This window comes from Chiloscyllium plagiosum, unplaced genomic scaffold (genome assembly GCF_037043375.1).
Source record: "Chiloscyllium plagiosum isolate Xiang-an unplaced genomic scaffold, Cpla_swu_hap1 HiC_scaffold_13, whole genome shotgun sequence".
NCBI classification, from domain to species: domain Eukaryota; kingdom Metazoa; phylum Chordata; class Chondrichthyes; order Orectolobiformes; family Hemiscylliidae; genus Chiloscyllium; species Chiloscyllium plagiosum.
The window spans coordinates 6,575,574-6,597,206 of record NW_028270151.1 but is presented as its reverse complement, the minus strand read 5'-3'; the positions used below and the strand labels follow the sequence as shown (position 1 = coordinate 6,597,206).

Sequence of the window (21,633 nt, the reverse complement as noted above, 5' to 3'; positions counted from 1 at the left end):
ACAGAGACCTTGGAGTGCAGGTTCATAGCTCCTTGAAAGTGGAGTCACCAGTAGATCAGATAGTGAAGAAGTTGTTTGGAATGCTTTCTTTTATTTATCTTTTATTGGTCAGGGTATTGAGTACATTAGCTGAAAATGAGTTGCTGGAAAAGCGCAGCAGGTCAGGCAGCATCCAAGGAGCAGGAGAATCGACGTTTCGGGCATGAGCCCTTCTTCAGGAATGAGGAGAGTGTGCCAAGCAGGCTAAGATAAAAGGTAGGGAGGAGGGACTTGGGGGAGGGGCGTGGCAATGCGATAGGTGAGGGAGATAGGCCGGAGTGGGGGTGGGGGTGGAGTGGTCCGGAAGAAGATTGCAGGTGAGGAAGGTACCCTTCCACTGACACCCTCCTTCGACTGACTGAACTGGTCCTCACTCTGAACAACTTCTCTTTCCAATCCTCCCACTTCCTCCAAACCAAAGGAGTAGCCATGGGCACCCGCATGGGCCCCAGCTATGCCTGCCTCTTCGTAGGATAAGTGGAACAGTCCATATTCCGCAGCTACACTGGTCATCCCCCCACCTTTTCCTCCGCTACATCGATGACTGTATCGGCACTGCGTCGTGCTTCCACAAGGAGGTTGAACAGTTCATTCACTTTACTAACACCTTCCACCCCGACCTCAAATTTACCTGGACCATTCAAAGTTTGTGCGAAGATTTGTAGCTCAGGTGCTCGTTGTTGTGATTCTGTTCGCCGAGCTGGAAGTTTTTGTTGCAAACGTTTCGTCCCCTGGCTAGGCGACATCATCAGTGCTTGGGAGCCTCCTGCGAAGCGCTTCTTTGATGTTTCCTCCGGTGTTTATAGTGGCCTGTCCCTGCCGCTTCCGGTTGTCAGTTTCAGCTGTCCGCTGTAGTGGTTGGTATATTGGGTCCAGGTCGATGTGTTTGTTGATGGAGTTTGTGGATGAATGCCATGCCTCTAGGAATTCCCTGGCTGTTCTCTGTCTGGCTTGCCCTATGATAGTAGTGTTGTCCCAGTCGAATTCATGTTGCTTGTTGTCTGCGTGTGTGGCTACTAAGGATAGCTGGTCGTGTCGTTTCGTGGCTAGTTGATGTTCATGTATGCGGATTGTTAGCTGTCTTCCTGTTTGTCCTATATAGTGTTTTGTGCAGTCCTTGCATGGTATTTTGTACACTACATTAGTATTGCTCACGTTGGGTATCGGGTCCTTCGTTCTGGTGAGTTGTTGTCTGAGCGTGGCTGTTGGTTTGTGTGCCGTTATGAGTCCTAGGGGTCGCAGTAGTCTGGCTGTCAGTTCTGAGATGCTCCTGATGTATGGTCGTGTGGCTAGTCCTTTTGGTTGTGGTATGTCCTCGTTCCGTGGTCTTTCTCTTAGGCATCTGGTGATGAAGTTGCGCGGGTATCCGTTTTTGGCGAACACCTTGTATAGGTGTTCCTCTTCTTCTTTTTGCAGTTCTGGTATACTGCAGTGTGTTGTGGCCCTTTTGAATAGTGTCCTGATGCAGCTTCGTTTGTGTGTGTTGGGGTGGTTACTTTCATAGTTTAGGACTTGGTCTGTGTGTGTGGCTTTCCTGTATACCCTTGTAGTGAATTCTCCGTCTGGTGTTCTCTGTACCATCACGTCTAGGAATGGGAGTTGGCTATCCTTTTCTTCTTCTCTCGTGAATCGGATTCCTGTGAGTGTGGCGTTGATGATCCGGTGTGTTTTTTCTATTTCCGTGTTTTTAATGATTACAAACGTGAAATCGACATATCTGACCCATATCTGATCCGCATACATGAACATCAACTAGCTACGAAACGACACGACCAGCTATCCTTAATAGCCACACACGCAGACAACAAGCAACATGAATTTGACTGGGACAACACTATCATTATAGGGCGAGCCAGACAGAGAACAGCCAGGGAATTCCTAGAGGCATGGCATTCATCCACAAACTCCATCAACAAACACATCGACCTGGACCCAATATACCAACCACTACAGCGGACAGCTGAAACTGACAACCGGAAGCGGCAGGGACAGGCCACTATAAACACCGGAGGAAACATCAAAGAAGCGCTTCGCAGGAGGCTCCCAAGCACTGATGATGTCGCCTAGCCAGGGGACGAAACGTTTGCAACAAAAACTTCCAGCTCGGCGAACAGAACCATTACCTGGACCGTCTCAGACTCCTCCCTCCCCTTCCTAGACTGCTCCATTTCTATCTCGGGCGACCAAATCAACACGGACATTTACTATAAACCGACCGACTCCCACAGCTACCTAGACCACACCTCCTCCCACCCTGCCCTCTGTAAAAACGCCATCCCATATTCCCAATTCCTTTGTCTCTGCTGCATCTGCTCCCTGGAGGACCAATTCCAATACCGAACAACCCAGATGGCCTCTTTCTTCAAAGACCGCAATTTCCTCCCAGATGTGGTCAACGATGCTCTCCACCGCATCTCCTCCACTTCCCGCTCCTCTGCCCTTGAGCCCCGCTCCTCCAATCGCCACCAGGACAGAACCCCACTGGTCCTCACCTACCACCCCACCAACCTCCATATACACTCCCTCCGTGACTCCCTCGTCAGGTCCACACCCCCCCCCCCCCAACCAACTCAACCTCTACTCTCGGCACCTTCCCCTGCAACCGCAAGAAATGCAAAACCTGCGTCCACACCTCCCCCCTTACTTCCCTCCAAGGCCCCAAGGGATCCTTCCATAATCGCCACAAATTCACCTGCACCTCCACACACATCATCTATTGCATCCGCTGCACCCAATGTGGCCTCCTCTATATTGGGGAGACAGGCCGCCTACTTGGGGAACATTTCAGAGAACACCTCTGGGACACCCGGACCAACCACCCCGTGGCTCAACATTTCAACTCCCCCTCCCACTCCACCAAGGAATGCAGGTCCTTGGACTCCTCCATCGCCAGACCATAGCAACACGACGGCTGGAGGAAGAGCGCCTCATCTTCTGCCTAGGAACCCTCCAACCACAAGGGATGAACTCCGATTTCTCCAGTTTCCTCATTTCCCCTCCCCCCACCTTGTGTCAGTCCCAACCCTCGAACTCAGCACCACCTTCCTCACCTGCAATCTTCTTCCTGACTTCTCGGTCCCCACCCCCACTCCAGCCTATCACCCTCACCTTATCACCCTCACCTTAACCTCCTTCCACCTATCACATTTCCAATGCCCTTCCTCCAAGTCCCTCCTCCCTACCTTTTATCTTAGACTGCTTGGCACACCCTCCTCATTCCTGAAGAAGGGCTCATGCCCGAAACGTCGATTCTCCTGCTCCTTGGATGCTGCCTGACCTGCTGCGCTTTTTCCAGCAACACATTTTCAGCTCTGATCTCCAGCATCTGCAGTCCTCACTTTCTCCTATTGAGTACATTAGTTGGGAAGTCATGTTGCGGCTGTACAGGACATTGGTTAGGCCACTTTTGGAATATTGCGTACAATTCTGGTCTCCTTCCTATCGGAAGGATGTTGTGAAACTTGAAAGGGTTCAGAAAAGATTTCCAAGGATGTTGCCAGGGTTGGAGGATTTGAGCTATAAGGAGAGGCTGAACAGGCTGGGGCTGTTTTCCCTGCAGCATCGGAGGCTGAGGGGTGACCTTATAGAGGTTAATAAAATCATGAGGGGCATGGATAGGATAAATAGACAAGGTCTTTTCCCTGGGGTCGGGGAGTCCAGAACTAGAGGTCATAGGTTTAGGGTGAGAGGAGAAAGATATAAAAGAGACCTAAGGGGCAACTTTTTCACACAGAGAGTGGTGCAGGTGTGGAATGGGCACCAGAGGATGTGGTGGAGGCTGGTACAATTGCAACATTTAAGAGGCATTTGGATGGGTATATGAATAGAAAGGGTTTGGAGGGATGTGGGCTGGGTGCTGGCAGGTGGGACTAGTTTAGGTTGGGATTTCTGGTCGGCATGGACGGGTTGGACTGAAGGGTCTGTTTCCATGCTGTACGTCTCTATGACTATGACTAATCAGGTTGAGTTAGCGTAGTGTTATAAAAAGTAAATTGTGTGTAACAAAACTTTTCGAATTTTTTGGGGCGGTCTAACATGTGCTTTGAGGAAGGGGAATCAATGGACGTACTTTACTTCGGTATCCAGAAGGTGATTGATAAAGTGCCAGGTCAAAGATGAAATAATAACTATTTTCTAATCGGCCTGCTCAGAGATGTTATTACATATATCTGGAACAAGTGGGACTTGAGAAAATGGTGGTAGCTTATTGGCATGGATGGAAATTCAGCTGACCATTAGGAAGCAGTGAGGAGGCATAGTTGTGTTTTTTTCAGGTTGACAAGATGTAAGGAGAGATGTGCTGCAAGAATTCGACCCAATCTCAGTTATTTACAATTTACGTAAATGATTTGGATGAAAGGACAGCAGCTATAGTAGCTAGGTTTGCTGACCATCCAAAGGTAAGTAGGAAGAGGATATGAGGCCAGTACAGGATATACAGGCTACAAAACTACAGTAATTTGAATGAATGTGGAAAAATATAGCAAATGAAGTGTGATGTGGGAAATTGTGGGATTGCCACATCGCCAAACCCTTACAACCTGCCTCCTGGAGGAAGAGCGCCTCATCTTCTGCCATGGGACCCTCCAACCACACAGGATCAATGTGGATTTCCTCAATTCCCCTGCCCCCACCTTCCAACTTGGCACCACCCTCTTGAACTGTCCTATCTGTCCATCTTCCTTCCCACCTATCTGCTCCACCATGCTCTCCAACCTATCACTATTACCCCCACCTCCATCTCCCTATCGCACTCTCAGCTAACTTCCCCGCAGTCCCAACCCCCTCCCATTTATCTCTCAGCCCCCATGGTCCACAAGCCTCATTCCTGATGAAGGGCTTATACCCAAAACGTCGATTCTCCTCCTCGCTCCTCAGATGCTGCCTGACTTGCTGTGCTTTTTCAGCACTACACTCTTGACGAAAATGTAGGAGAGTCTATTTTGGCGAGAGATCTGAATGTCCTTGTGCCTAAATCACACAAGGGTAGGATGCAGATGCAGGAAATAATCAGGAAAGCTAATAAAAAGTTAGAATTTATCACAAAGAAAATTAAATACATACGAAAGGTGTATATTGTATTGGAGTACTGTACTTAAAAATGTGTTGCTGGAAAAGCGCAGCAGGCCAGTCAGCATCAAAGGAGCAGGAGAATCGACGCTTCGGGCATAAGCCCTTCTTCAGGATTCCAGCAACACATTTTGCCAGTGGAAACCCATGATTCACTTTAAGTCATTTCACTTCGTCATTTCACTTAAGGTTTTCAGGAATGCAACCAAACTTTAAATGAGGACTTGCTGTGATAGCTCATACAAATTTTCTCTTCCAGGTCTCAGGCTAAATATGATCACACTGGCCTGATATGTTCTGCCTCGGATTACTGTTGGATTGAGTTATTATGTTCCTGCCCAGTGTTCAGATATGATTTGGAGATGCCAGTGTTGGACTGGGGTGTACAAAGTTAAAAATCACAAAACACCAGGTTATAGTCCAACAGGTTTATTTGGAAGCACTAGCTTTCAGAGTGCTGCTCCTTCGTCAGGTGGTTGTGGTTGTGGAGTAAAGATTATGCCTTACACAATTCTGTGTCTTACAATCTTATGCTCCACAACCACCTGATGAAGGAGCAGTGCTCCGAATCATCCCTGATGAAGGGATTGTGCCCGAAACGTCGATTCTCCTGCTCCTCGGATGCTGCCTGACCTGCTGTGTTTTTCCAGCACCAAACTCTCAACTCTGATCTCCAGCATCTGCAGTCCTCACTTTCTCCTCCTGACACAATAATGCTAACTTCCAATATCTAATGTCAGACTTTTACATGATTTATAGCAAATGCAATGTGACACAACTAAAATAACACTTGAAAAAAAGCATGTTCATTCCTCTGTTAAATGGTAACCATAGTGTGGAGGGGCTGGTGTTGGACTGGGGTGAACAAAGTTAAAAATCACACAACACCAGGTTATAGTCCAGTGGGTTATTTGGAAGCATTCGCTTTTGGAGTGCACTGCTCCTTCATCAGGAGCAATGCTCCAAAAGCTAGTGCCTCCAAATAAATCTGCTGGACTATAACCTGGTGTTGTGTGATTTTTTTTAACTCTGTTAAATGGAACATGTAATGATTGGTAAAAGCAGGTGTTCATGTTTCCCCCACCAGATGGCAGTAAAGCTTCTTTCAAGCATTTTATTATAATCCACTCAACTAGTGAGCACATTAGTTGCTTTGAATTATTTTGACATTTCACTCATATTTTCTTGCAGGATATGCTGTAAATGCTGAGTAATTATCTAGGTTTAACTATTTTTTAAAAAAATGATTCTGAATATCATTAGTTGATCTCTCTCTTTGAATGTATTAAATTATTGACTTCCAAATTTGAGTGATGGAGGATATCTTTAATTTGAAGATGGTGCTTCATTGCCTTCCCACGTGTAAAGTCCTGTGTTGCGACCCCTGGTGGGTCTGTGCTACCGGTGGAATAGTGATTGTGATGGTTATCCTTTCATTGAACATGGGGTATTACATCGAGGTCACACCAGGTGACGTTAGCAGCTTTCCTTCAATTAGGGAACCAGATGGGTTTTCACAATCAGTGACAGTTTCACAGTCACCATTACTGAGACGAGCTTTAAATTTCGAAATTTTTGTTCGATTAATTTAACTCCAAGTCTACCAGCTGCCATGGTCTCCAGGGTGTTCCTGGCGAAATGTCTGTAAGGTGTGATTCGGTGAGTATGACTGTATCAGGCTGTTGCTTAACTAGTCTGTGAGACTGCTCACTCAATTTTGGTATACGCCCCCAGATTTTGGTAAAGTGGGTTTTGCACCATCGAAAGGACTGTGCTTGCTGTCATCTTTTCTGATTATGAGGTCGATGCCAGGTGTCTGATCTGGTTTCATTTCTTCCTTTAGATTTCACAGTGGTTTGCTCAGACTTAGTGGCTTGTTAGATCCTTTTGGAATGTGGTTAAGAGTCAGCAATGTTGCTGTGTGTGTGGAGCCAAATGTAAGTCAGACCAGATAAAGATGGCAGATTTTCTTCCATCAACAGTTGTCATTATGCAAACTTTTAATTTCAGATATTTTTTAAATTTACATTTCACCATCTGCCACCTGTTGGGATGCAAACTCATCCCCAAGATATTTGTCTGCAGTTTTGGGATTACTTAGGCCAGTGATATTCATCACTGTGCCACCACACCCCAAACTTTGCCTTGATCCTTATGTCCCACTCCTTTCCATTAACTTAAAAACTCATCTTTATTTCACTTCAGTGCTGATAGGTCATTTAGACTTGAAATATTATCTATGGTTCTCTTCGCAGATGCTAGCTAATCTCTTTAGTATTTGTACTATTTTTCACTATTTCATATTTCTAGAAACAACAATAATGTTTTTTATACTGCTGTCCTCAGTTATGTGTGTTCCATTATGATTCAATAAGTTAACACTGATAAATCGCCATAATAAGGCCTCAGCCAATTTTCAGTGCATTTCATTAAAGATAACTTATTATTATTCGATAATAGCTGCTTTCAAACTTGATTTACTCAAAACAATCTCAGTTGGATAAAAAAAGGGGCCATCACCTCAATAATATGTTAAATTCTTTAGAATTTCATCAAATTTGTTTACCTAAGAAAGAAGATCTTTGGGTTTTCACCAGTGTCAACATGGGTAAAGCGCAATATGAAATTAAATGATCCTGTGTTGAACAGGAATGTTACTCTAGACTTCTGTTGGGGAACTCCCTCCCTAACAGCATTGTGGGTCAACCTACAGCACATGACTGCAGTGGTTCAAGAAGGTAGGTCAATATCATCTTAAGGGCTACTAGGGACGGGCAATAACTGCTGACCCAGCCAGTGATGTCCACATCCCATGTGTGAATAATAATAAAAAAATACATATTTCTTCCACTGAATTGCTGTTATCTCCAAGCCAGCTAAATTGGACTTCCTCAAATTTGGTGTTTATTGATTTGATCAATTACCTAAATAAATCACATCTCTTGGCTCATTTTTCTCAGAGGTTTATTTTAATTGATTCTTCTGAAATATAAATATCTTTGGAAAATGAGACATTGAGTACACATTTATTGTTGACACAACTTGAAACACAGTGTAGCACAATATAAGGATCTATCATTAAATTATTCATGGCTATTTTAATTTGAAATCCACATACTTTGCTTGTTTTTAATTCATTGATCTGATTTCCCCCTGTTTCCGGCATATTTTCCATTGAGGGGCAGTTGCATAATTACTTGCCTGATGAGGTTCATTGCTCATATGATAATAGGATTACATAATCTCTGCTGGAGCAGGATCGCTTCTGCATGAACAGCTGAGCACGAATATTTTCACTGTTACCCTGCAAGACCATGCACCTTAATGCAAAGCCTTCAGATTGTTTTTGGCCTGTCATTTTCTTTGTAGACTTGAGCAACAAAGCAATTTTATAGGTATTGGATAATTCAGCTTCCCACTTTAGAGGAATAATTAGATTCCAGTTCTGATTGAATACTGAAATAGTATGATGCAGTGATTTCGGTGCAAGTTAATGCAGTAGCTTTCTGCTGTCACTAGACGATGATCTTTTCAAGTATGCACTGTAGTGCACACGAATAAATAAAATCCTGGATTGTATTTCTTTGCAGCAGTTATTTCTCAACATCCCTCTGCCACAACAAAAAATGTTCAAAACTTATGTTGTGCTCACAAAAAATACATATTGAGAGTGAGAGATACCTGCAAATGTGAAGTTACTGTATGTTTTGGTTTTGTATCTTCTCCTGAATCATCTATTGCCACACACTGTAATTCAAGTAATAGAACAGGCTGCAGTAATGTTGACCAGTCGTCTAATTTTACTTTTCTTCTTTAGTGCTAAGTGCTTGGATCAAAAACAGCTAGTACAGTTAAGTACAGGAAATCGCTGTGCAAGCCCATTTCCTCGAACCTAATGGCACTGTGTGGTAGCACTTAAATGGACTCCACATGTACTATTCTGGTTTGCTGCACTCTGTTATTGCTTATCACACTGGAGAATGTCAGTCAGTACTGGGAACAACTTGTACTGGTGAGTGTAATGTGTTAATACTGAGAACTCTCAGGAGGAAGTGTACTACTCATTAAAGCGAGGATAAAATTATTTCTCTTTAAGCCCAGCAATATACATTAACCCAAATAGTGGAAGAATTACAATGCGCAATGTTTGAATCCACATACTAGCTATCTCTGCAACTTCACCATTTATGACCAAAAGAGCATTCAGATCAGACACTGCTTCAGAACGTAATTAATGTAGATTTTTGTTGGCAAGGACAGGTTATTGGGAATAGATGGAAATGTGAAATCTGAACACAAACAGATTTTATTGAAGAGAAGAGTAAGCCCAAGGGGCAGAATGGTCTACTTGTGCTCCTCGCTTGTATGTTTGGATATAAACTACACCTGTGACTATAGGCTTCAGTGCCTGTGTGCTGAATCTATATTCTGCTTTCTCAGGAGCAGACTCATTGCCTCAGTTTCATTTGTAGATGTTTGAGAAAGCTGACCAGAACCATAAACATCAAGAGCTAGTTCAACAGTCCTAGCTTACCAAAACTAAAATGGTGCCACTGTTAAACTATAGTTTAACTGTATACTTGGTTGGAGGAGATTTTTTTAAAAACTGAAATAAGAATAAATGTAAGGTAGGTAAAGTTACCATAGTCCCAGAGACCACAGGGCCGGTCTCTCATTGAGAGACAACTGGAATGAGTTTAACCTGAGGATCACCACTCCTCGGGGTAATTGTGTCTATAAAAACAAGGGAAAATAGCCACCAAGAAATCAAGGGTTAACTTTAGGGAAATTTGAATTGCTGTGGCTTGTATTTTCTTGATGCAGGATAATGAAGAGCCGTCTAATCAGGGTGTTTTAAGTAGACTCGATCGGGGAGATAAAGAGAAGTTTGTATCTCTCCCATTGGGAATCCAAAAGAAAAGGCCATTAGAGAGACAGTGACGTAGAAGTATTGTCACCGGACTAGTATTCCCGAACCTGAGGTTCTATGGATTTGGGGTTCAATTCCACCATGACAGGTGGTGAATTTGAATTTAATAAAAAGACAATCTAATGATGACTATGTAATTATTATTGATTGTTGTCAATATCCAGTGGTTCACTGATGTCCTTGAGGGAGGGAAATCTGCCATGTTTACCTGGTCTGGCCTACATGTGACTGCAGACCCACAGCTGAAACCAGTTGACTCGTAGCTGCCCTCCACACAATTAGCAATGGCTAATAAATGTTGCCTGGCCAGTGATGTCGACAGCCCATGGAAGAATTTTTTTTTAATTGTAAAAACTGTATGTAATTAGAAAATGTCGCTTCACACAAAGGTAGCAGAAGTCTGAACCTTTTACCCAAAGGGCTGTGGGCATTGGGGATGAATTGAAGCTTTCACAGCTCTCATCAGCAACCCCTCCCCCCCCCACCCCCCAGGGTAAATATATATCAAGGGACATGGAACAATGGATCTGGCATGATCCAGTTGAATAGCCCGTTCTTGTTCTGGTGTTGGTAATTTCCAGCTGTACCTTTGTCCCTTCCGAGTTGGGATATTGGCAATGTATCTTCGTAAATAACAGAGATGATATGCTATTATTTGCTACTTTGTATACATACTGTTACAGGTTGTTATTAACATGGTAGAATCTTGAGTATCTGCTCATTTAACAAGTACAAAATGTTTTCTCCTTTGTGCTTGTTGTCAACAGATCATAAGCACGCCACAGCGATTGAGCAACTCTGGGAGTGTCCTAATCGGAAGTCCATACACCCCCACGCCAGCCATGGTTACTCAGAGTCACGTGACAGAACCATCTGGCTGGGTTACAGGGTAAGCATTAACCTTCTCTTGAAAGATACGTGTCCAATTCAGGAAGTAACCCTGAAAAAGCAACTGCTGAAAATTAAATGTACTGTCCAACAAAACTCTTACAACCAAATACGTTTATGAACTGAAATTGCATTTAATCGGGAATATGAACTTAAATATTGGATGTGGACGATTTTGTCCGGTTATGCTTTAAGATTGCACAGTGATATCACGGTGTGTTCGGAAAAATTACCCTGAGATTAGTTTAAACTAAGACCGCTGCTGTTTGAGATGGTAGTGGATATGAGGTGGTAATGGATAATAGCTGTGCTATTCGGAAGGGAGACTTCTAATGAAGTGAAATGTCTTGACTTCATTTCCTTTCTGCAGGCAGCGACAGTACTGTGGCTTAAGAGGTGTATTTTGTCATGGTTTTTTTATGAAGGAAGGTTGTGACAGAGGTGACTGGCAGTTTGCCCCAAAGCCAATAATGTCAACATTGTGAGGCCTTGAGTTTTATCTTAAATTGGAACAATAGAAGCAGCCTGAATGGGTGGGATCAAGATCCCACAGAATCAGGATTTTTAGGTTTAGTTTTCGGTAGCAGTTACTGGGTTTGGAAGCTGCAGTATTTCTCTCCCTGCTACTCTGCCTCTAAGTTTTCTCTTGATGTTTTTCCTTCTAGACTGGGGAACTGCATGTGAGGCAATTCATTTTACTGGATTTGCCTTTGCCAAGGGTGTATTTGTGGGATGATACAATATTGAAACAGTTACTGTTTAGTGGTTAAATAATCTAATATTCTGTTAAGTTTTCCAATAGAAGTAAGTTATTCCAATCCTTTCTTTTGTTGTACCTTAACTATAGTGCATAGATAAAGTGTGCTTTGCTTCAAGACTGGTAGTTTGACCAATCGAATTGCTTCCGGAATGCAACACCTGGCACTTGGCTTTAAAACAAGCCAAGGTTAGGGCCTGGGCTATCTCCTGCATATATTTTGAGGGGGTTTGGTCTGGTCCATAACAAGGTACATTGGCATTAGCTTGGGGATGAAATTCTCTAAGAAAATTATTATAATAGTGGATACTTAGTGTAATAGAAGTAAAATGTCCCCCTTGACAATTTTGCAAATTTGATCTTTATGTACTGTTTCTCCTCTGTCTCCTATAACACCATCCAGTGAAGTGAACATGTGTGCTTGCAGAGCAGCGCAGTCCAATGGAAATTGCTGACATCTCACTTATGATTGTGATCCATAGTAGAATGACAGAGCAGACTCGATGGGCCAAATAGCCAAATTCGGTTCCTATATTTTATGCTATGTTGGGGAATCTATTTCACACACATTGCAAGCAATTAACACTTTCAGTATTCAAGGAAATAAGGTGATCACAGTGATTGAAACACACTCTCACACTTAGCTTTTTGTCTTACCAACAAAAGCACCAGATAGCAGGATGGAGCTGCCCTTGGAGTCCTGAACATTGACTTCGGACCTCGTGAAGTCTTTTGACATCTGGTCAGACATGAGCAAGGAAGCCTCCTGCTGAATTTACATAGCATGGCTGATGAGCCAGTACTTTTCCATGTTGAACACAACTTGGAGGAAACACCAGGCGACCTTGGTGTCTATCAGCAAGAGTGGCTCGGCAGCAGTACCTATTGATTGAGCTGGTCAGGTCCTAAAGGACATAGCTGCTGGACTGGATCTGTGACAGGCGATGAGGGCATCAACATGGGGGGAAAACATACTTGACCTCATCGTCACCAATCTGCCAGCTGCAGGTGCATCTGTCCAGTATCTGTAAGAGTGACCACCACTCTGTCCTTGAAATTCTGCCTTCACATTGAGGATGCCTTCCGTCATGTTGTGTGGCACTATCACCATGCTAAATTACCATCAAACCAGAGGATCAATCCTGGTTCAGGGAAAAGTTCAGGAGGACGTGCCAGGAGCAGTAAGAGGCATACCTTAAAAAGAAGTATTAACCTAGTGAAGCTACAAACAGAATCATACAAAACAACATAAGCAGTAAGACAGCTCAGGGATTCCACAATCAATGGATCAGACGTAAGCTCTGCAGTCGTGCCACATTCAGTTGTGAATGGTGGTGGACAATTAAACATTTCACTGGAGGAGGAGGCTCCACAAAGATCCCCATCCTCAGTGATGGAAGAGCCCAGCACGTCACTGCAAAAGATAAAGCTGAAGCATTCACAGCATCACAGATACCAGTCTTAAGCCAATTCAATTCACTCCACATGATGCCAAGAAATAGTTGGAGGCACTGGATACTGCAAAGGCTATGGGCCCTGACAATATTCGGGCAGTACTACTGAAGACTTGTGCTCCAGAACTTGTCATTCCCCTAGCCAAGCTCTTCCAATACAACTACAACACTGGCATCTACCCGAGAATGTGGAAATTGCTCAGGTGTGTCCTGTATACAAAAAGCAGGACAAATCCAACCTGGCCAATTAATGCCCTATCAGTCTGCTCTCAGTCATCAGCAAGTTGACAAGATTTGTCTATAAACAGTGCTATGAAAAGCATCTGTTCAGCAATAACATGCATGCTGGTGCTGAATTTGGGTTCTTCCAGGTCCACTCAGCTTCTGCCCTCATTACAACCATAATTTAAAGGGGCAGCATGGTGGCCTAGTGGTTAGTACTGCAGCCTCACAGCACCAGGGACCCGGGTTCGACTCCGGCCTCGGGTGACTGTGTGGAGTTTGCACATTCTCCTCGTGTCTGCGTGGGTTTCCTCCGGTGCTCCGGTTTCCTCCCATAATCCAAAGATGTGCAGGTTAGGGTGAATTGGCCATGCTAAAAATTGCCCATAGTGTTAGGTGCATTAGTTAGAGAGAAATGTAGAGAAATAAGGGTATAAATCTCGGTGGGATGCTCTTCGGAGGTTTGGTGTGGATTTGTTGGGCCGAAGGGCATGTTTCCACACTGTAGGGATTCTAAGTATTCTAAACATGGATGAAAGAACTGAATTCCAGAAATGAGGTAGGAGTGACTGTCCTTAACATCAAGGCCATGTTTGACAGAGTGTGATATCAAGTAGCCCTAACAAAACTGGAATCAGTGGGAATTGAGAGGGGGGGGGGGGGGGGGGGGGTGGCAGGGGGTGCGGGGGTGGGTGGGGGGGGCAGGGGGGTGGCAGGAGCGGGGGGGCGGGCAGGTAGGGGGGGGCAGGGGCGGGGGAGTCTCTCAAATAGCTGGAGTGAAACCTAGCATGTAGGAAGAGTTGTGGTGTTTGGAGGTCAGTCATCTCAGCTTCCGGACATTTCTGCTGGAATTCCTCAAGGTAGTGCCCTCAGCCCAACCATCTTCAGCTGACTCATTCTGCAGGAAGTTGGATCAGAAGTATGAACCCTGATCTTGTTGAATTACAAGTCGGCTTAAAGGGCTGAATGGCCAACTCCTGTTTCTACTTCTAACATCCTGATGGAAAGTGACTCATTTAACATGAATACTAAGCAAGACCTTTTGTGCTGAATGGCTTACGTCGTAAAATTCTTCTGTAGAGCCACATCTGGATTCCCAACAATCTTGGGTGCAGTTCTAGCTGATAACCACGTCACCTGCACTCTGTGATTTAGTTTGGAATTGTTCTAAACTGCGTGTTGTGGGTTTGGTAGCTAGAGTACTGTGCCAGTTTGCAAACAACAATTAAGTATGTGGGATGAAAGGTCTAACTCTTGCAGCTGAGGATATCTAATGAAGGAGTGCTGTACTGCCTGTGTTGAGAACTACAAACCTGGTTTAGTGGAGGACACTACTGCTGTTATCAGAACATCTGGATTTCCAGCCAGCTGAAGTGTCATAGCCATGTTTCTGATTTTCATTTGTTTCTTGGTGCAAACAAGAGGGAGTGTGTGCCTGCAGGACAGAGGAAGAGAGGTCAGCAGAGGATTTGTGAGATTCACCCCCCCCTCCACCTCCACCCCCCCCCCCCCCCCCCCACAATCAATGCCTCACCCAGGAAAGTGCCCACTACAACTTTCCCTGTGAAATGTTTGATTCTTGTTGACACTAGCAGCACCACATCATGCCTTGTCAGTTTCCTGTTGCGCATGAATATCGCCTGCATGTTCTACCAGGATCACTCTGACTTGTGACTCAGTAAAGAAGCATATCTTTCACAATGGTACTGCAAAAGCAGCTAATGTTTCTCCTTTGAACCAGTGCAATGATGATTCCAAATTCCATTTTGTTTTGTATCTTGTGCAGTATTACCAATAGTTTCTCCCACTATGGTCAATTCCAGTTATTTACCAGTGACCATTTTACACATATTTGACAGAAACAAGATGTAGAAGTATTCTTTTCTCTCTATATTAATTACTTTGCAATCGACAAGCACAGTTCTATTTTGCCTAATAGAACAAAATCAGATATCAATGCTGCATTAATATTTTCTGTATTTTTAAAACAAAGTTTACTACTTGCATGGTCTAAACAAAACTTGGCAGAATCCAGCAATAGATGTGTGCACAGTTTGGTTTGTGACTATAAACTGGGATTCTCTTCAATGTGATCATCCTGAGCAACAATGGTCTAATTATAACTACCCTCAACAGGAAAGGAAGATGTGCTATTATCACATGGCCCCAGGGCACCTAAAAGCATTTTCACAGCCAATAAATTACTTTTTGAAATATGGTCACCGTTGTAATAAAGGAAACGCAGCACCAAATTTACAGACAAGAAGCTCCTGTGAAAGCAGTGGAGCTATGAGCTTCTCTGTGTTGATGGTTGAGAAATAAGTGTTGGCCAAGACATCGGGGAATACTCTCAGCTTAGGACAGCATCCAGTGTCTCTCCTCTTCATCTTCTCCTTCTTCTATTCCTTCTTTTTCGCCTCTTACTTTTCTTTTACAGCTACCTGACCTTGTTTCTGTGAAGCTAATATCATGTGCACTCATTAACACATCAGTAGAAGTCTCTTTGGATGTGGCAGCATTAGTTGCGTCAGAATAGTCAATGCAATGGCATTGTATGTTCTCTAATTTCTGCTTTGCCTCTTGTTTTATTTGAACTTGCAAAATTCTGCTCATTGCAATCTAAATGTGTATTGCTCATGACTGACCAGAATTATATTCATTCCTGTCCTCATTAATTTGTGACTTTGAGGAGCTGGTGTTGGACTGGGGTAGTCAGAGTTAAAAATCACACAACCACGGTGGCACAGTGGTTAGCACTGCTGCCTCGCAGCGCCAGAGACCCGGGTTCAATTCCCGCCTCAGGCGACTGACTGTGTGGAGTTTGCACATTCTCCCCGTGTCTGCGTGGGTTTCCTCCGGGTGCTCCGGTTTCCTCCCACAGTCCAAAGATGTGCAGGTCAGGTGAATTGGCCATGTTAAATTGTCCGTAGTGTTAGGTAAGGGGTAAATGTAGGGGTATGGGTGGGTTGCGCTTCGGCGGGTCGGTGTGGACTTGTTGGGCCGAAGGGCCTGTTTCCACACTGTAAAGTCATCTAAAGTAATCAAATCTAACAGCAGGTTATAATCCAACGGGTGGTGGTGTATGATTTTTAATCTCATTAATTTAATATAAGCAAATACTCACTCCAGCCCAGTACATACCAAAACATTCTAGATTCCAGTTCTTAACCTGTACTGAACTTGTAATTATTTAATAGCTGGAGGCAGAACGGTCAGAAGGTTGATGAAGCTCCTTCTCCTGAGTGCTGTGATGCTGCAATTTATTTGTCCTGTGTGGATCTTGATTGTGATTGCAACTTGCTCTGCTCTGAGGCTCAATTTCAATTTTCAATTGAGCTCACCTGCAAATGTCCATCTTCCTGCTTGAGATACTGGGGGACATGGCACGGTGGCACAGTGGTTAGCACTGCTGCCTCACAGCACCAGGAACTCAGGTTCGATTCCAGCCTTGGGTGACCGCCTGTGTGGAGTTTGCACATTCTCCCCGTGTCTGTGTGGATTTCCTCTGGGTGCTTCAGTTTCCTCCCACAGTTCAAAGATGTGCAGGCCAGGTGAATTGATTATGCTAAACTGACCATAGCGTTAGGTGCTTTAGTCAGAGGGAAATGGGTCTGGGTGGGTCGGTTTGGATTTGTTAGGCTGAAGAGCCTGTTTCCACACTATGGGAATCTAATCTCCTCAAGTATCTCGGATGAATCAGCATCAACAACAGGGCTGAAGGGTTGTTAAAAAACCTAGACTTTTTTCTGCTCATGAATAATCTCTGACCTGATGTTCTTAGTCAAATATTTTTTGATTCATCGATACGGTTGTATAAAACCAGTGAAGAGCTGATCTACATTTTTTCCCACAGCTCAAAAGCTGGAAGGTAGAGATTTCGTTTTGCTCCAATGTTGGAAATGCTGAGGAACGCCCCCGAGAGGAAGCGAATAAATGATTTTCATAGTGAGAGTTGAATTGATATGAGGATAGAGCAGTAGCAAGGGAGTAAGTGCAAGGCTGTTTCCAGGGGCTAGCACAGGCACTGTGACCTCACCTCTGATACGAGAGATGGCTCTGCAAAACTAGAGGTGATATCTTACCAGTGTTCAATGTGACTGGTTTTGTGAGGGGCTTATAAGTGTTTGATGCAAGCATTAAATTTGAAGAAACATCGAAGCCCTATTCCACAACGTTGACACCCTCATTTTGGTCTCCATGTTCTCTTACATGTATGTATCCAGATGCACTCACCATTACACCCAAAGTGAGTATCTTCATTCAAACTGCAAATTTTGAAACATGATGTAGTCTGTGCAATGTCAGATTATTGCATATTTATAGAATAGAATCATAAAATCCCTACAGTGTGGAAGTAGGCCATTCAGCCCATCAAGTCCACATTGCCCCTCTGATGAGCAGCCCACCCAGATCCACCCCCCGCCCCTATCCCTATAACCCTAGTATTTCCCACTACTAACCCACCTCACGTACTCATCCCTGGACACTATGGGCAGTTTAGCATGGCCTGTCCATCTAACCTGCACATCTGTTGGAGGGAGCAGGAACACCCGGAAGAAATCCATGCAGACACAGGGAGAACATGCAAGGTCCACACAGATGGTCACTTGAGGGTGGAATCAAGCCTGGTTCCCTGGTCCTGTAAGACAGCAGTGCTAATCACTGAGCCACCGCCCGTGCTACCCTTCATTTCGCTATTCTTTCACTTGGTTTACAAAAGACTTCGGATTCTCTTTCTTTGTTAAAATGCTGATCTTCTCTTATGTTCCCTTGGGCCATTCCACAAGGAGATGTTGAGCAGAAACTGGGAATTGGAGAAAACATTTAGAAGCTTAAGGCTTTTTATTAGCAGAAGCCCTGGAACATACTCACTTATCCATCTTTTCAGTGAGGAGTGGATGTAGAGAAGGAAAATAAATTGAAACAAGGGATGAAGAAATGTTAGCTTTTATTAATAGAAAGCTATAATACTGCAGATGCTGGAATTCTGAAATACAAACAGTAGATGTTGGAAATACACATCAAGGGCGGGTAACATCTGTGGAGGGAGAGACAAAGATGGCATTTTAGGTCTGTGATCCTTCATCTGTACTGGGAAAATTTAGAAATGTAATAGCTTTTTAGTGAAAAGGGAGAGAGTGGGAAGGCCAATGGAGAGTAGGAGAGGTTAAGCAAAAGAAGACTTCATGGTGCATGGCCAAATGGAGTAATGGGGCAAGAAACAAATGATGTGCCTATAAGAGGTGTGAATAGCAAGATCATTTGAAAGCAAAATAATGGGAATGAGAGGGAAACACGGGAGAAAATGAATCAAAACAGGGGAATCATTTTAATTCTCTGCCGTACCTCCATTCTGACTTTCTGTCTTCACTGTCCCAGTGAAGATCAATGCAAAATTAAGGAATGGCACCTCACCTTTCTACTGGGCACGTTTACAGTCTTCCATCCTAAACATTGAGTTCAACAGGTTGAAGACTGTAATTTCTGCCCATGGTTTGTTTTGATTTTCTTTGCTGGCTTAGTTTCTTTCCTTCATTTCTCTTGTATTTCTTTTACTTTGTATTCATAGGCAGCCAGGTCTGGTATGTTACACTGCAGGGTTCACACTAATAGCAATTGGATATCTTGATGTAATGTTGTGCTGTGGAACATAAATACCAGCACAATCCTTCGGGCCAAATGGTACTTTCTATTTTTTTAACATGTTGTAACACTAAAGTGCCATTTTGGAATTAAGAAAGGGAAGAGGCAAAGTGAATGTTGCTAATTTGGTACAACTGAAAAAGATGTTACCTTGGAAATTATTTTATTGTCTTTTGTGAGCACATTTTCACTGTTCAATGATAATCTGTTTCCCAGAATTGTATTAATTTATCCATTTGAGAGATTTAAAAGTTCTGGATGTAGGTTTGCTCACTGAGCTGGAGGATTCATTCTCAGACGTTTCGTCACCATACTAGGTGACATCTTCACTGAGCCTCTGATTGAAACACTGGTGGTGTAGTCTGCTTTCTATTTATATATTTGGGTTTCCTTGGGTTGGTGACATCATTTCTTGTGGTGACATCATTTCCTGTTATTTTTCTCAAGGATGGTAAATGGAATTCAAGTCAATGTGTTTGTTGATAGAGTTCCAATTGGAATGCCACGCTTGTAGGAATTCTCGTGTGTGTCTCTATTTGGCTTGTCATAGGATGGATGTGTTGTCCCAGTTGAAGTGGTGTCCTTCCTCATCCGTATGTAAGGATACTAGTGATCCCATTTACCATTCCTGAGAAAAAGAACAGGAAATGACACCACCACAGGAAATGACATCATCAACCCAAGGAAATCCAAACATATAAATAGAAAGCAGGCTACACCACCAGTGTTTCATCAGGAGGCTCACTGAAGATGTTACCTAGTATGGTAACAAAATGTCGAAAAATGAACCTTTCCTTTAGCTAGCAAACCTTTATCCAGAACCTCAACCTGAGCTACAAATCTTCTCAAAACTCGCTAAACTTAAAAGTATTAAGAATGTGGGGAAGCAGTGAGGAAATGTGGTAGTTCCAATGTAGACTAACATCTGCTCAAGACCAAGAATGAAATGACCACAGTACGTGCTGAAGTTTCTGTAACTGAGTTTCTTTTGCTTTGAAGAAAAGAAATCTGCAAATAAATTTGTGCAGCGTTTCTATTAATTTTTATAAATTGTCAGCTACAGATATTAACAGGTTTTTGTGTTTTGATTTATGTTTTTGGCACCATTGAGCTTACAGGAGCACCAAGATCAGCATTTGTTAATCTGCAGACCCAGGAAACTCAAAACAAACCTAATTTAGCAAGTAAGAAATACAATTCCTAATGAATTGTTTGGGTTAAATGGAATTGCTTGACTTGGCTTAAGGGTTGGAAAACAGCTTTGGACTATAATTTGAGATTCTTACTTTTCTAAGCAGACCAAAAGAAAAGTCATCAGGGACTATTCACCATCAAAGATACTGTGCATGTTCTTGACCCCCATTGTTAGCTACTGAAGACCATGAATGACTGGGAATGAATCTAGTTACTGTCCCATATATGTACTCAATTAAACAGGCTTTACTACTTCACTGGTGTGTAGTTTTGTTTCCTAATTATTCTAAAAACATTCCGCAACATGGTATAAAATATCCCAAGGGTAGTGTTTTAGTTTCTGTTGAAAGGCTACAGGTAGATATGCAATTTGAGGATTTCATGTTTGTGCGTAAATATTTATGGAGAATAAAAATTCCTGTCTGCTGTACTGTTTAAAAAGCTAGCTGAAGACGTCTCTATTTTAGTGTACCATAGAGTTTTACAGGCTATTTTTATATATTCTATTACAAAAGCTATCCTTTTTTTCCTTAAATTTCGAATTGGCTTTTTCTTCCTTGCAGGAGCAGAAAACGTACCCATGAATTTATTGAATCTGATTTTTCAGACAAGTAAGTACATCTTAAAATTTTAAGAGATCCTAATGATTATTTCCCCATTTTTATGAAAAAATTATGTAAACCTTTTTTTTGAACAGCGCACTCTCTCAGGCATGAGAGTGCCTTGTCCATTTTGATTTATTTCCTGTGACTAAAAATAGCTGTTCTTTCAGAGGGCTGTAACCTTGTTGCACATGAATGCTGGAACAACTGTCATGAAACAAGTCTCCAGAGAATAGGGCATCTGGTCTTTTCCTTTGCACAGTCACATCACAGGAGGCTTTCCTGCAACGTCCATGTGCACTTGGAAGAGGTGTCCATATTTAGATCATAAAGCTTTGGAAACTAGTGTGTTTGCTGTAATTTGTCTTCAATCATTTAGTATTTGTGTACCACATTTGCATGTATATTTTTCATGTCTGAAAGTATTAATGTTCATAATATCTGTAATTATATTTAATAGAAGCAGTTTCTGCTATATGCCTTTGTACTTTTCAATTATAAAAGCAAGAAAATATTTTTGTGATACTAATATGGTAATTAATTAATGCAGGCAAAACCTAGAATGATTTCTAACAATTTAGTTTGTGCACCAGCACGTAATTTGACTTGAGGAAAGTCATGTTTAGCAGACCACATTGCAACTATTTTGTTTGCATGTCCTCAATCCAGACAGCACAACTCACCCGTGGTGATATTATTTCAGTGCATCTTTTACTTATTGCAGCTTCACAAAGTGGAGGTGGGGCTAGTGATTGGGTAAATTCAGTTTCTTACATGAGCAGAAAGTGGTACAAATATCTTACATAATCAATGCGTGTGGAGCCTTTTTGTATC

The 21,633-nt window shown here is 43.0% G+C and overlaps 1 protein-coding gene across 7 annotated transcripts in view; it reads left to right on the top strand.

Moving 5' to 3' along the window:
* LOC122556221 (transcription factor Dp-2-like) overlaps window positions 1-21,633 on the top strand; it is a 203,316-nt gene that overhangs the window by 137,392 nt on the left and 44,291 nt on the right. For 5 of the 7 annotated variants that reach the window (XM_043702792.2, XM_043702794.2, XM_043702791.2 and 2 more), the window contains 2 exons: window positions 10,807-10,928; window positions 20,761-20,808. In XM_043702792.2, the coding sequence (XP_043558727.1) occupies window positions 10,807-10,928; window positions 20,761-20,808 (170 nt within the window). Of the gene's footprint in view, window positions 1-8,926; window positions 9,122-10,806; window positions 10,929-20,760; window positions 20,809-21,633 lie in introns of all 7 variants that reach the window. The other 2 variants (XM_043702796.2, XM_043702793.2) reach the window with 2 other exon arrangements.